The sequence below is a fragment of the Lepisma saccharinum genome, chromosome 5, assembly GCF_977018435.1.
Source record: "Lepisma saccharinum chromosome 5, izLepSacc3.1, whole genome shotgun sequence".
In the NCBI taxonomy this organism is placed as follows: domain Eukaryota; kingdom Metazoa; phylum Arthropoda; class Insecta; order Zygentoma; family Lepismatidae; genus Lepisma; species Lepisma saccharinum.
In genome coordinates, this window is record NC_139233.1 from 46918230 (window position 1) to 46935058 (window position 16829).

The window sequence follows — 16829 nt, forward strand, 5'->3', positions numbered from 1 at the left end:
TTAGTAGCGAGGGTGGAGTTAACAATGGGCTGGTCGTAAACTTTCATTTGTTCAAAGGCACTTCGGACTTTGTCATTTATTTGCAAGAAATTCACCCAACTCTTTCGGTCACACTTGGACATGTAGTTATATGGAGTATATGTTGATAAATGTTCTGAAATATGGAAATAATATGTAAAAATAAATAAAATATGTAAAATACGAGCCAAAACCTAATATAAGTACACATATGGAAAATAAAAACTGAATTTTTTGAGTCTACATACTATGATGCACAGAGATAATACAAACTAAAACTGATTTCAGCTTCATACATAAATATGTATGTATGTACATATAAATCTGTTCCCTAGTAATAGTGATGTCATTATACATGGTGAGTCAGAAATATGGCTTCATGTTTGAAGTAGTGTGTTACTGTACAATGTAAAGGGAAATGGTGAATTGTATATTAAACTGGAAACTTCATTGTTTCATTGCAGATAAGTGTCACGTGCCCAAGCTTATGTCATTAGCCAAGATGGCGCTGAACATGCAGCAGTAAGTTACAGTTGCAGTGTGGGTAATTCTATACCAGAATGATTGTGAGACTGGTGAGACATGATTTTAACTGTTGCCGTCGACTGTGGGAAAGTGGAGAAAACGACTGCTTACATCAATTTCTTGTTTAGTTTTAAGTCCATTGCTCACAGCTCTCACGATCATTCTGGTGTGCAATTACCCATGCTTGAACTGTAACTTACTGCTGCATGTCCACCATCTTCTTGGCTAATGGTGTAAGAGGGCAAATCGTTGGTTCTCGTCTCGCTGCTGCATCAGTAACGGAGACTGAATATTTGTAGGGTATCAAGGCTCATTGCAGCATAACATAATGAAGGACGAACCGCATCCAGGAGGAGTAACTGGGTGGGGAAGCGGAAGCTGTCTGACAGGGATGTTAGGGTATTGAAGAAGATTGTGTCAAAAAAGCATAAAACCACCGCTGCAAACGTCACCACGGAATTGAATACACACTTGACTGAACCAGTTTCTACCAAAACCATCCGTCAAGAACTTCATAGGGCCAATATCTATGGCACGGTTGCTATACCGAAACCCTTGGTCACTAGCACCAATGCCAAAGAGTGGATTGACTGGTACCAGCAGCGCAAATCGTGCACGTTAGATGGCCTTAAACTAATCTGTGGCCTTAAACGTGTCGTGTTCTCGGATGAGTCCACCTTCATTGTTTGTCCTACATCTGGAAGAGTTTACATGTGGAGAAGTCCATCCTAAGCTTACCAACCAGACAACCCTGGCATCGTAGCGCTCAGTGATAACCTCCATGGAGGTCGGCGATTATAATCACAGAAGAATGAGACGCACAATAAAACAGTGTTTGAGTTTGTATTTTAACTTCACTTTATGCACAGACAGGATAATTGGGACTGAACCTATAGTTTAAAGTGGGATCCAAACCACTATGTTCCTCCACAGGATATCGAACCCGGGTCCCTTGATTACAAGGCAACGACGTTATCACTACGTCATCGGGGAGACCCCAATAAAACAGTGTTATAATGTTGGTATGAACTACATATTGCAATTCCAAATAGAGTTTTAGAAAATTCAAACTTTGCACTATCTACTCCTATTTCATAGAAATGAAATTGTTAAAAGGACACCATGAAAGGAGAATTTATCTTAGTCAGTCACGGTCTAACTCGTACGTCTCCAACCATGGTGCCGTGTTTCTGTTAGGGTCACGCTCGCCAAAAGAATAGCCTGGTCTGCAGCTAACCCCATGTAGATTTTACACACCCTTTCCCTCAATTCATCCGCTTTTCGTTGGCAAATTACGGTCTACAAATATCAAATCTGTATTTTTCCTTCATAGATTGCAACACAATATCATTTTTGTTGGTTACAAAATTCCTATGAAGATAGAAAATCTATTATTGTGTTACATCTAATTTACACGGTAATAGGATTCTAAAATATATGGTATAGAAATTCGTTTCAACTCTTCTAAATGCACTATTCCACTAGTTCTTAGGAAAGGAGCTCTATCAATATTGATTAGTAGGCTATGATTAAGTCTGTAACAGTCAATTAAAGAAGCTAATAGTAACCCTATTGCCTCACTTTTCGAGGGATTGTTAAGTACTTGGGTTGGACTTTCCCATAGTTGCTGGCTAATAATAAAAATAAACTGCTCAATTGATGGCAATCCGAAAACTGTTTGCAAAAAAAAAAAAAAAAAGGAGGGAGGGAGAGTACTTTACTCAAGACACTCTACCAAGAAATTCCACCGCTCCCAGTTCGACTTTGTCTTCAGTCAGGCCCATAGCTAGAAATTCATTTCAGCATTGATTTGCCCTCCTACCTTGACTGGCTAAGTTCATTGATAGATTGAGTTGTAAGTCCACTTTATGGTTGATTTGGGGTTTTTAAGTCCACTTTATGCACAGTAAGGCTAATCGGAACTGGACCTACAGTTTAAAGTGGGATCCGAACCACTATGTTCCTCCACCGGGTATCGAACCCGGGACCCCTTGATTACAAGCCATCGGGGAGGCCCTGTAAGTCCACTTTATGTACATTCTAATCGGGCATACAGTTTAAAGTGGGATCCGAACAGTAGCGTAACTAACACGGTCTGCACCCCCCCCCCCCAACTTTCAGTTGTGCGCCCCTACTCGTTTTTTTTTTGTTGTTGTTATTTTTTTAGCTTTCCTTTCTAAAATATTAATTCACGCCTTCATTTATAATAGATATATACAAATAAGAAAATATATACATGTAATCTGAATCAATGTAAAAACTGGTACGGAAGGTTAAGGTTAATTTTAGTAACATCTTGCGTTGTATCCAAAATAAGGGGGAAATGGTGCCTTTAGAACGTCATCTATTATGCCACGCCACTCACACGTTTTGAAGCCAGGGTAAAAAGTTCATTTTAAATAGTAGGACTAAGTATTTTGTCTTGCTTTTCTTATTTTCAATATGGGTTTGTGGGTCATACCTTGGTAGCAAGTCTCTGATGTTGAGAAAATTCCCAGAACTACTTTGTACAAAAAAAGTAGTACCCGACATTTTGAATTGTTATTCTTTTTTAATGTGAAACGGGGGTCGTGAATAATGGGGAGGGGTGAAAGCGTTGCCAGCGCATTTTCTTGCCTATCGTCTACCCTTCGGCGACGTAGAAGGTTTTCTTGTAATCTGGTATTCCCCTTTCTACTTTTCTCTTGATGAACATTTTCTGTTTCCAGTTCTAAGGGTATAATATAACAATATGTTTGGTTGAAAATCTATTTTAACGCCGAAATAAAATCTTTTTTTGAACTGTCGGTCTTACTTAATTTATCATTCTTACTGCGCTACCAAACCTCTTGCTCCCGCCCGCACCGCGTTGATTGCGGAGGTGTTATTTACGCCACTGGATCCGAACCCTATGTTCCTCCACCGGGTATCGAACCCGGGACCTATTGATTACAAGGCAACGGCTACTGGCTACTGGCAGTCATCAGTTATCCTATCATCTACATCTTCGCGATTAATCCGGGAAGCATGTGCAATGATTATGCAAACAGAACGAAACTCGTGATCAGCTTTGTTTTTATTAGTTGGAAACCCAATGCTTCGTTTCATATATCCTCGTCGGTTTTGAAACACCAGCAGCAACACGTTGGCTAAAGTTTCGTACCCGCCCACTACAGGTCACTAGTTCGCAGTGTGGAGGAGCAAGTGAGCTCGACAGACATGTTCTGGCATCTCGTAATATTTGCCCTTGGTAAGTACTACGTGTACTGCCCACTTCGGCTTTTTTTTACTTATTTGTTTAGGCAGCATGTTAAGTAGCTACATCTAAAACAAGTTAAAACCTACATTGGTCTCAGGTTCGACTCTTTGGCAAGGCATGGATGTAATATTGTGTTAATCGGTTCATCTTACACACCCTATTCTATATGCATTCGAACCACAAACCTTCAATGGCACTATCGTCAGCCAAGCAAAGAAATTAAGTACATATGAGTCAGACACCCAACACATTCGACACCAAGGTCCCGTGAATTATAACAAGTACATTTCTCTGAAATGTAGTATTCGCTACTGAATATAGTGCGACTATATTTTCTATCAATTATGGATTGTTTCCATAAAGTAAAGTTCATTTAGATCTGGTAGTGATTGTCGATAGGGCGTACGCATGGTCATATTTATTGTGTCCCTCGGCGGGTAACTATTTTTTGTACTTCAGAGCGGTGGCGTGCCCAAAGGAAGGTTGGTGGGGGTCATAAACCACCCTTTGGCCCAGTATTCCTAAAAAAAGAACGTCAAAAGCAAGAAAGAAGAGATGGCAAAACAACGGGTGACTACTAAAAAAATTGTACGTAATTCCCCTTTCCAAATTTCTGAGCACGCCACTGCTTTAGGAATGAATACACACACACTCTCTCTCTCTCATGATATAAGAGTAGTTGCTGGAATTTCTCCACCACGGGAGATTTTTCAAATACCACATTGGACGTATGTACGTTTATGTTACTAATGAATAATATATATATATTCTATACACAGAACCTTCGCAGAAAATATGTGGAATCGGCGGAAGGCATTTTACACTGGGCCTAGGGGCAGCGACAATTTACATCCGACCTATTAACGTGCATGTGTGTGTGTGTGTGTGTGTGTGTGTAAGTTGAACTCCCCCCCACTGCTCCTCGAAATCAAAAAGATTCTTGCACCACTACTTAATAAGTTAATCGAAGGAAGATGTATTATTAGTTTCACTTCTAAGCATTTTCAATTCAGAATATCGTACATTTTCTAAAATTTAGAATTTATATTTTTGTTAGTATTATTTCTAGGCATTTTTTCTAAGATTTATAATTAGAATTTTTATAGTAGGTTTAATGCAGGTCTCGGGTTTGCATTCCGGCCTGGGAAGTCGTGTTCTTTGTGAGCGTCCCCTTATCAATTTCATAATATCATCACTCATCTTCATGCTCGCGATTAACCAAAAGTGGCAGAAAAGCGACGCTAAGTAACAAGAATAAAATCGAACGTCAGTTTTCTTGTTATTAATTAGCAGCTGTCGAAGTAAAATCTTCCAAACAAGTCATCTGGTTTTGGTCACATAATAGTGGTATGCCCAAGTGGGGTTGATTGTTTTTAAATGGCCCGAAGTTCCTTTCAAAAATCAGATAACTTCAAATATGGCATAAGGCAGCAAAGAAGGAATGCATAATTCCATACAATGCGAGCATGCTGGTCAGTAGCGTAAGCAGGATTTCATCAAGGGGGGTGTTATTTCGAAAACTTTCTACAAATTCACATTACCATTGTTTTATTATACTTTAATTAATTAATAATAATAAATTAATTAATAATTCTTATAATTAATTAATTAATTAATTTAATTACTACTAATAATTACTACTAATGCAGCTGCTATTTATGAAAGAAATAGAAAAAAAATTCATTTCTTTTGTTTCAAAATAATTGTCTAGTCAACGGTTATTTGTATATGATAAGTGAGACATTTTAAGTGTGAAGAAAATCCATAAAAACAAGCAAATATATTAAATTTATTGAAATAATCGAAATATGAAACTCATTCAAGGAGCCGCGCTGGTCTAGTCTGACAACTTCGTGGGATATCCGGGTTCGATTCCCGGAATTGGTTGGAATTTATCCAGCCTTGTCTCCGCACCCAGCCTCGTAGCAACCTTGGGGGATGAAGGCTGCCGGAGCACGGTGCTGATCACATCACCTGCAAAGTAGTTCGAGATCGAGAAACTTTGGGGCCCACCACACCACTATGTGTGCGTTCATGGCACGGTGCTATATGCACGGGGGAATTTACATTACCTTTACCTATGGAACTCGCCCAGGATGATGATGAAGTTAAATTCCACTGAGTCTATGTTTTCGTTGAAAAGTAAGTTTATAGACATTCCAACACATTTATCACTTCTAGGTGATTCACAAAGGACTTCTTCAACATTATTTAATGATGTGGATGTAGACTCAGCATCACTTGAGAGTTCACAAGGGGGTGTGAAATCAGTACCGGGAAGAACGTTTGCAATAAGGACGAAGCAAGGAATTTTCACAATTCTCGCGAGAGTCACTGCGCGACTTTTTGCAAAAAAAATTGCAAAATTGAACTTTGCGGCCACTTAGATTGTGTTGGAATGTTGTGTTTTTCTTCATGCTGCATGAGAATAATAATTCAAATTATTATTATTATTATTATTATTATTATTATTATTATTATTATTATTATTATTATTACTGTCGCAGATCTTTGACTGTGATAAATTAGCCATTTTTAATTTTTTTCTACAGCATTTTCCATAATATTTCAAAAGCTCAAGGGGGGGGGCTTAAACCCGGTAACCCCCCCTTGCGTACGCCACTGATGCTGGTTACATAAAGGCTAATTTGCACATTGACTAAAAAGTGCGTTACGATAACTGGCACGTGTAACAGTTGTCGGGATCACACTTTAGACTTTAGTTCCTATCCCGATTAGCATCTTTGCATAAAATGTGCTGAAACAATGCCACACCTAAAATATAACCTTTTCTTCTAGTTGCAAGATGTGTGGGTTCGGATAAAACTTCAAAGACCTGGCTCCAGAACACCAACTTCAACAATCGAGATAACTGGAACAAGAAGCGTGTCCCTTGCAGGGCGGATCGTGTCATATTTCCATCAAGCGCTGATGTAACCATAGCTTTGCCTAGTGGACAGACAATTCTGCGAGAAATGATTCTGCCATTCAATGGGGATATCTTGTTACCATCATCTGGCAATCTTGTTCTGACAGGCTCTGCTGCCTCGACTGCAGGCTGCGGCGGTGGAGGTATATTATTATTGTTATTATTTGTTGTTGTTGTTGATGTTGTTGTTGTTGTTGTTGCACGATAACACAGTTACGGATATATAAGGGTGATAATAACATTGTGGGGTCGATTTCAGTTTGAAACTCTTGGATGCAGTTATGTCAGATGGTAAGTTATATTTTTTTACTTTTTTTTTTACCACAGTTCAAATAACTCGTGTTATTTTCATTCTTCACCCATTTCAAAGCAATTTTCCCACAGTGGAGACCCTTTAGCAGATGGAGGCCTGATGTTGTACCCCTCCCATGGCTTGCCCCCCCCCCCCCCATAAATCCTGGATTATTCGTACAGAATCTAGATTTGTGAAAGGAGTTGATTTGGTAATTACTTAGGGGTAAAGGCAGACTAGCATTTGGGAGGGGACCTTAGCCGGGGCCTCCACTGGAGGAGGTGGCTGCTTTGAAAAAGGTCCAAAACTAAAATTATACCCTGTCCAAGGAATATCTGGAGCAGGCGAACGAAAACAAGTGTCTGTGCAAGTAGTCACGCGAGACGGCTCCACCAATGAACACGTGGGAGGAACTGGGTTGTGTCCACTGCTGGGAAGGCTGGTAACTGATCACTTTGAACTGATTTCCTTCCCTTCTCTGACGCTATGCACGGCCTTGCTCCAGATATATCTTAGACAGGGTAAAGTGTTAATTTTTTGAGATGTTATCGTAAGAAGAAAAGCAGTTCATCCGTGAAAAACGTTCCACGATAATCAAGAATAATGTAGATGCAAAGTAACCTACAGCGCCAGCAATGTTTTTTCGATTTGTGCACATGCAGTGATCGTTAATAACTGTTGCCAGAATCTCAAGAATTAAGTAGCGACAAAACATCACTACAATCACTAACTATTCTTTAAAATATATAAAGCCCCTATCACACGGAACTGGATTTCTAGTAGGAATGCCCTAGTTGGCGCTGAACTGACTTTCTATGTAGAAATCATGGCCGCCTGACTGACTGCTTGACTGGTTTTGAGGAATAGGACATGTTCTAATTGCTATAGTGGAACCACAAGGAAAGAAACCTGCGCAGACCCCATCGCGCTGGCGGGTGGGGGGAAAAGACAGGAGGAAGAAGCCTTCAGAGTCGCCAACGTCAGTGTTGCCAGACCTATTGATTTCTCGGTAGGATTCCATAATAAACTATTGCTATGGCACCTCCGACGGCCAGCTGAAAAACACGTTTCCTGCTCATCTTTACTTGAACATGGAGGGGAGATGTGGAGTGGAACTCCACTCAGCCCTGAAAAGTGCTGTTTGAACTGTGAAATTATGTCAAACGCTACTCAATTGTGCTAGGACATTATTTTATTACTTTTACTACATTACTATTTTTAGATGGCTGTATTTTATCCCACCCTAAACTCTATTTCTATTTTAGTTATTTTACGTCGCTTTTGTGCCTCTACGGGTAAGTACGACAATATGGATGAATGAAAAACTGATGAAATGGATGAAGTGACACAAACACAGTGAAACGTCCTTGCCTTACGAGGTAGAAACACTGACTTCGTAGCGTGGGCAAATGATGTTATACATGTATGTGTTTGTGGGTGTGTGTGTGTATTTCTAGCAGATGGGGAGGATGGGTGGCACCCTAGCATAAGCGTTGCTATCTTGAATTATTGAGGAAGACATGCTGTCTAATTCACCAAATATATTTCACATACGTAATGAATTTTTTCATTATGGTGCAGGACGCGTGCCCCACCCTATCGATAGCTGCACACGAACACCATCAGAAGGCAAATTGATTTGTTATTGTTAGCATTCGACTTGAAAGATTGTGGAAAATCGCTGACAACGAAAGGCTGCACGTTAGCTTCATCTGTGAACACAACTTTCTACCATTTCCTGTCATAAAAATTCCTCGCGATAATAGAGGCATCCCAACCCCTTGTGTCGATGCTGAGAAAGGGTAAATTTGAGTGTGTTTTCCACGTACCCTTTAACCGGAAAATGCGGAAGAGATGAAAGATGTTGGTCGGTTCCTTCGGGCGGTTTACTTTCTTTTGTTTGAAACATGTCCACTCCTGAAATGGAGATCTTCGGTATATTTTCGCCAAACACAGGGTGCTGGGTTTAGCACCATTGTTACAAAAGTATCTGTGACGTTTACACCGTAAACAATGCGCGCAACTCCCCCTTGCCCCCCCCCCCCAGTGCGCACAACTATGCCGCCCTTCCCCCCAAGAACGTCGTTCATCCTCTTCTATTAGATCATCGGATTTTGTAGCAGAACTTCTGGTTTCCAAGGAACAATCTCCCGAATTTTTCAAATCTGACCTAGCAACACTGCCCCGAACACCGATAACGGCAGGGAAGTTGCGCGAACGCTTTGGACGGAAGGTTTTTTTCCTTGTGGTCGAGCTATACTGGCTTTCCTCGACTAGATACTGTTGAACAGTCAATCAGAGCAAAGTTTAAGCATGTGAAGATAATCTGTGACTTTCCAAAAGGGAGTTTTTTGTCTGTGCTTTCCGAGTGTTGGCTGTTTCTGTTAGCAACGAGATGATGACGTGCAGTGCATTCGTGTTCAGTTCATTAATATTTAGGTATTTATGAAAAGCGATGAGATGTGTACGTGACAAATAAAATTAGCCGAAAATGAAAATCCTTATTATTACAAGTGTATTAAATTAGTGTTTAATTTTTTTTTAAAATTTCTGAATGCATTCTGCGAATCTCAAGTATGAATATTGATATGCTACCAGAGTTTTTTTTCTCTGGTCCATACTTTTCTTTTTAAATTATTGATAAAAGCACAACATTCTTCAAATTGATCGTCCATCTTTAAGACGAAAGCATTTCCTTTTAACATTTTTGCTATCATAAATGCTATGAATTACACCATCTATGCCGTGCACGGTATTTGTTTACAATTGAAATGACTAAAATATTGTTCCATACGTGTACAGTAACCATTATAAAGTATGTATTTTAGCAGTGCCATTGTTTTATACCTAATAACGTTTTATACGAAACGTTATTCCTCTCAGTTCAATAGTTATTGGCTTTTAAAAATGTGAAGTGATACATTGTTTACATCTCACGCGGCCGCCATTACATTTTCACTCGTGTATCGACAAGTAGGATAACAAGTATCGTGTGAGGCGAAAACTAGCAAATGGGTAGCTAGTCCAGCGCCAGCTAGGGCATTCCTACTGCATTTCCAGTTCCGTGTGATTCAGGCTTAACTCAGCATAACCAAGTTGAAATTTTGCTCTAATTTTTCACTCTTTAATCTCTTCAGATGTGGAATTCATTCGAACGGAAGCCCATGCTTGGTTTGACCCAAGCAATTGGCTCAGTAACGGCAAAAATCAAGATAAATCCCCTGTGCCGCATGCAGAAAGAATACCTTGTTCATATGACGAGGTTGTCTTTCCGGAAGGAAATTCGTTCAAAGTGAAGCTACCAGATGTCTCTGTGTCCGTGGGTTCAATGCTTGTGGATGGGAAGGTGAGTAACTTCTGTGTTGCTGTTGAGGCAACGCTATAGGCCTACTCTATTCCGGGAATCTGTGGAGGAAGGCCGCGCATAAAAGCAGAGTAGGGGAGAAAGCAAATTGGCGGAGCGAAGCAGTACACGCTGCTGGAAAGTCTGGTAACTGAAGTTGCTCTTTCCCCTCCACGCAATCCCGTTCCCTTGCATGTGTTCATTAGTCGAGTCCTCTGGATTCGCTACTTGCGCAGAGATTCGCTTTCGTTCGCTCGCCCCACAGATTCCCGGAACAGAATATAATTCTACATAGCAGCATGATAGTTGTGTCCCTGTGCTTGAGATAGTCAACTGTTTTCCTATTTAAATATGGGGAATTCGATTCTCTGTTATTATATTAAATTAAACGTTATATTTGAATTTAACCTGAGAAATGATGTCGAGACACGATTGATAACTAATCTAATCATCAAAAACAAGGAAGACATCGGAATTAACAAAAAAATAAAAGTTTGCACAGCATTTGTTTACGCCGATTGCAGTTTTCACAATTTAAGTAGGCTACTCTATTGTTGTGAGTTGCGTAATGAAACAGGAGAGGTGAGAAATCCACGAATTTACACAACGACCAGAGGCGGCGCTAGGGGGCTGCGAAAGAGTGCTTGCGCAACTCTTTCGCACCCCCTTCAGCATCACTTTTTCAAAAACTATGACTCTTAACTAACTCTTACAATGTCATATTATATCATGTCATATTGAGCGCCGAATGGTAAGTATTGAATGATCCTGCTCTGAAAGAGAAGCCGCATTTACTTCTTTGACGATCTGTATAAAGATCAGCGGCGGTTGCCTTTCTTTCGTCAACATTGTTGTTAAGGATTGTTCTTTCAAGTTGTCTGAGGTTTTCAATAATTGGTTGTTTGCTTGAGTTTACGTCCACTTTATGCACAGAAAGGCTCGACCTACAGTTGAAAGTGGGATCTGAACCACTGTGGAATGTGCCTTCACAGGGTGTATCGAACCTGGAACACCTTCATTACAAGGCGACCACATTACCACTACATTCATCGGAAAGACCGGTTTCAGTTAATTGTCCAATGTGATAAATGGTTTTATTTATATTATCATAAATGCCTAATAAGAGTTGATTGGTTTATGATGTGGTGGCTAACGGTGTTTTTATGTTTTCTTCTTTTCTTTTCAACATCGCACCCCCTAAATTTCATTCCGGACTCCCTCAGCACCCCTAGATGATTAATCCTGGCGCCTCCGCTGACGACGACAGATTAGAACTACACATATAAGAGGGGCGTACTAGAATAATTTACACTTTCTTTTTTCAGGCCCCATGGTCCACCATTCGAGAAGTGAGAACTGGCATATGAAGCTACAAGTCTTAAGATTTATATTAAGTAGGGACACATTTATTACATAATCTATGCGCAGAAATTACTTTTAAAATTGTATGGTTTAGGAGACAAAAAGAAGCAAAAATGCATTCCGCTTGATATGCATGTACGGGTTTTGATAAGGGGTTGGCAATACTGCCGATTCTCTCATTGTCTGCGATACGAAGAGCTCGGTGGTTCAGGCAAGACTGCCACGGATGATTCTGAGCTCCTTTCTCGCGCGGATTAATACATAAAACCTGCTGCAAACTTAACCTGACGCGGAGTTGAGTCTACAGATTGCAGGCAGCAGTGCCCAAAAAGGATTCTCGATGTTCGCAAAGCAGCACGTTCCGTACATCATTGTCAGCGGACTATTGGACAACATGGAAAGCGACTATAATGGCCAGCGTTGGACATGTTGGTTTCTATGGAGAGAGGGTGTGACCACAGCAGAGATTTACAGGCGATTGGCAGAAGTGTGTGGTGAACATGCGCCTTCATGGAAAACCGTTTACAATTGAGTGGAAGGCTGGAAAACAGGACGCACGTCAACAGAAAAAGAGACAAGTTCTGTAAGGAAAGTGACTGTGACAGCACCAAGAAACATTACACTGGTTGACCAAGTTATTCTTGAGAACAGGTGCATAACGTTTTCTGAAATGGAGGAAACCACGGGCCTGTCCAGAAACACCCGGCAGCGAAACGTGCACGATCACCTTAATATAGGGAAAGTGTTAGCCAGATGGGTTCAGAAAAAGCGACCAGGAAAATGGTCAAATGGAGTGCTCCTGCAACACGACAACGCACGCTCCCACACCAGTCGGGAATCAACCACGGCCATTGCTGAAATGGGGTTCGAGGTCCTGCCACATCCCGCGTACTCTCGTCTGTAAATCTCTGCTGTGGTCACACCCTCTCTCCATAGAAACCAACTTGTCCAACGCTGACCATTATAATCGCTTTCCATGTTGTCCAATAGTCCGCTCACAAATGATGTACGGAACGTGCTGCTGTGTGAACACCGAGAATCCTTTTTGGGCACTGCTGCCTGCAATCGGTAGACTAGATTCGTAGCTTCATATGCCAGTCCTCACTTCTCGAATGGTGGACCATGGGACCTGAAAAAAATAAAGTGTAAATCATTATAGTACGCCCCTCGTATAAACACCATGTCCATTTGTTTCGAGTCGCAACATTAATTTATTTTAGGTTTGGAGTTGACGTGTTCTTTCGCTATATTTGTGTGCACATAAACGGTTTTTTACTAATAAAAGGAGGCGAAAGTAACCGAAGATGGAAGGTTTTAACTTACGCCGGTCATACTTTAGGATCATATACATCCGTTATTTGTGTTTTCCGCGAGTTGGAACCAATTTAATATTACGTAAAACATCGAAATATGTCCATTAAAAAGAAAAGAAAACAAAACACAATTGTCGAGGGAGGAATACCTAAGAAGCTTGTTAGTATGATAAAAATATGCACCAGTGAAACAGAAAGTAAAATTCGTGTAGGTATTAATATGTCTGACAAATTTACAATTCATGATGGGTTAAAACAAGGAGATGCATTATCTCCATTGCTCTTTAATTTTGCCTTAGAATATGCTGTTAGGAAGGTAAAAGAAACTAAAGAAGGACTAAAATTAAATGGTGTGACTCAGTTGTTAGCATATGCAGACGATGTAGACTTACTGGGGGATGATGTGAATACAATAAAGAATAATGCTAAAATATTTTTCAAAACTGCTAAAGAGATAGGTTTGGAAGTTAACAAAGAGAAAACTAAATATATGCTTACAGGCCGAAACCAAGTGTTAGGTAATAATCAAAATCTAATTATTGATAGCAACTTGTTTGAACCAGTTTCCAAATTCAAATACTTAGGAGTAATATTAACAAATGAAAATTATATTAAAGAGGAAATAAAAAGTAGGCTTAATTCAGGAAATGCATGTTACTTCTCTCTTCATAAACTTTTGTCTTCTCGTTTAATATCTAAGAAACTAAAAGTTAAAATATACAAAACAGTAATTTTGCCTGTAGTATTATATGGGTGTGAAACTTTGTCCCTTACATTGAAAGAGGAACATAAATTGAGAGTATTTGAAAATAAGATCCTTAGGAAAATCTTTGGACCTAAAAGGGATGAGGAGACAGGTGAGTGGAGAAGGTTACATAATTTAGAACTACATAATTTGTATTCATGTCCAGATATTATTAGAATAATTAAATCAAGAAGACTTAGGTGGGCAGGCCATGTGGCACGAATGGGAGAGGAAAGAGGAGTTTACAGGATTCTTGTTGGGAAACCTGATGGTAAGAGACCTGTAGGAAGACCAAGACGAAGATGGAGGGACAACGTTGAGATGGACCTAAGGGAAATCGGTAGGGATGGAAAAGAGTATATAGAACTTGCTCAAGATAGGGACAGATGGAATGCCTATGTTGCTGCAGCCATGAACCTTCGGGTTTAAGAAGGCTAGGGAGTTAGTTAGTTAGTTAGTACATTGGGTTAACGGCCCCGAAATCCTATTTTATTCCATTAATTTGCTACACAACTGGGTAACAAAATCGATGCACTACTTCAGAATCAAATAATGTTCATGCAGAAGCAATATTATTATAATACAGGACTACACTTTTCCTTATGAATCAATAAACAGAAGGAAGAGAGGCAGTACACAATTAACAAGGTTTATGTTTCCTCAAACTAAGATAATTACGTAGAGAGTAGTTCAATTTATATACCTGATGCAAAACTGAGGCATAAAAACTGGACAAAACAGCTGTTGTAATGAGGAAATATTCAAAATATCCATCCTCTTCATCATAGTTTCGAACTGCAACGTCCATTTTTATTTTCTCAAGATAACTTTCTGTATCTCAAGAGACCTGTTTCGTTCTCTTGGCGAATACAGGATCTTGAGAGACCGAATATCGCTCTTACGCTGCCAAGAAGTGTCTATGAAACAGCGAATCTTAAGATGGATCTTGAGAGGGGACTATGAAACGGGAAAAAAACGTCCGGAAGACTTTCTTGGCACAGACTCTTCTTATCCAAGATGGTGAAGCAAACCATCTCTTGGGCTAAATCTTGAGATACGATTATGAAACAGCATGGCATCTTAAGAGAGGTCTCAAGGCGCTTTCCTTTCTTGAGAAACGACTATGAATACGGGCCTAAAATATGACGTGTCTTTGTGGCCGCCAGTTGTATAGCACGCTACGTACATACAAGTATCTCATGTACACGCACGACGGACGTTTAGATATATTCAATTATTTTGTAAATGAAAAAGTGAGGGAAATATAATTTTATAAAAAATAAAACTAGTGATATTATTATATTATAAAGTATGCTTAAGTGAATCTTTGCCAACAAATCTGCAGAAGTAATGACACATAACAAATCCTAGTGAATATATGTGCTTTCAACGTCGCCTTTCCGCCTGAGGGATTTAGAGAAAACCTATGATATGGTATGCCACTTTCACTTGCACGGATTTACTTCAAGCAACAAAGGAGTTTTCAGACTGAAGCGACAAGCGATATCGGGATTTCGTACAGAAGCATTCGATCTAAAGCAAACCATTCACCAGTCACGCTTGCGCAAATAACAGGCCGGGGCAACACAATGCACGGTATTGATAAAACGGCCCATTCCGAGCGACAAGCGACGCCTGCAATTTGTCGTTCGGAAGGTGTTGTTTATTTTTTAATGTTGGTTTCCAAGAAACCGGTATCGCTGCAGTTTGAAAGCTTCCTTTTGAACCAATTTACCGCGAGAAAATGTACGTGTCGCTTGGATTCGACTATTGTTTTCCCAGTACCATACATCGGGTCGCCTCGCTGTTGTGCTCGTATGCAAGGTGAATTGTTTCCTTTAGAGTAAAGGGCCTTGCTTGTCGCTTCGGTGTGTAATCTCCGTGCCACTTAAAATAAAGTGAATTCTCAGTGATCTATAAAATTTTTCGAACCGAAGCGACACGACAAGCTGCACGTGTCGCTCACATTACCAATGGTGTGTATTGTGCCGCCTGAGACTTTATTTCCCATGAGCGGTAAATGCTTATTTATAGACTAAATGGGCCTGTGTCGCGTGTCGCGTCGGTTTGAAACCTCAATAAGAGGCGCGCTTTTCACCACAACACAATACGCAGATAAACGATCAACATGCTTGTAACAAAATGCAAGTCGTAAAAATCCTTTCCGGGTACCAATCCTTTCTCGTTCTGCTTGTATCAACAGGTTTCGTCTCTCTACGTCCTTCGGAAACCTACGAAGTGATACTTGACTCAATAAATTTGTTCCCGATCGAACTATGCAACCATATGCTACACAGCTGACATCCTATTTCCTTGTAAAAGAATCTCCACTTTGCCCTTTCATATTAACGTCCATAGCATCGTAAGCGTAACCGGATGTTCGAGGGGGACCAGACGGTGCGCATGCTCCGCAGTAGCTCCGCCTTGAACACCGTCTATTAGATTTTTGGAAGCATTTACGTAGCATTTATGCTTTCGTCTAAAACCGGCTTAAAGGTGGACGTGGACGAGCAATTTGAAGAATGTTGTAGGAGAATTACTGCTTTGTGTTTTTATTAAAAAAGGAAAAGTATGAACTAGAGATTGGCTCGAAAATAAATATGGTAATCAATGCGTACCGAACAAGCTTTTGAACTCGGGTTTGCATTATTCATACATGAGATTCGCAGAATTCATTCACAAAAAAAAAGTGAAACATTTATTAATACACTTGTAATAATAAGGATTTTCATTTTCAGATAATCATATTTGCACAAATGCACTGCACGTCATCTCTTTACTTTTTTATCGAGAAACTGAGAAAGGAGAAGCTATAACATAAACAGCCAGCACTCGGAAACCACAGACAAAAAACGCTCCTTTGCAAATTCACAGATTATCTTCACATGGCCAAACTTTGTTCCGATTGGCTGTTCCACAGGATCCAGTCGAGGAAAGCTAGTAGCAATTAGAACATGTCCTATTCCTCAAAACCAGTCAAGCAGTCAGCCAGGCGGCCATGATTTCTACCTAGAAGTCAGTTCAGCGCCAACTAGGGCATTCCTACTAGAAATCCAGTTCCGTG

At 40.1% G+C, this 16829-nt stretch overlaps 1 protein-coding gene across 1 annotated transcript in view; it reads left to right on the top strand.

The window, feature by feature from the left end:
• Window positions 1-3717: 3717 nt before the first annotated feature.
• Amnionless (amnion associated transmembrane protein) overlaps window positions 3718-16829 on the top strand; it is a 162200-nt gene continuing 149088 nt past the window's right edge. The window contains exons 1-3 of the mRNA XM_083123228.1: window positions 3718-3772; window positions 6581-6853; window positions 10140-10348. Of these exons, the coding sequence (XP_082979354.1) occupies window positions 3742-3772; window positions 6581-6853; window positions 10140-10348 (513 nt within the window). The 5' untranslated portion in view covers window positions 3718-3741. The remainder of the gene's footprint in view (window positions 3773-6580; window positions 6854-10139; window positions 10349-16829) is intronic.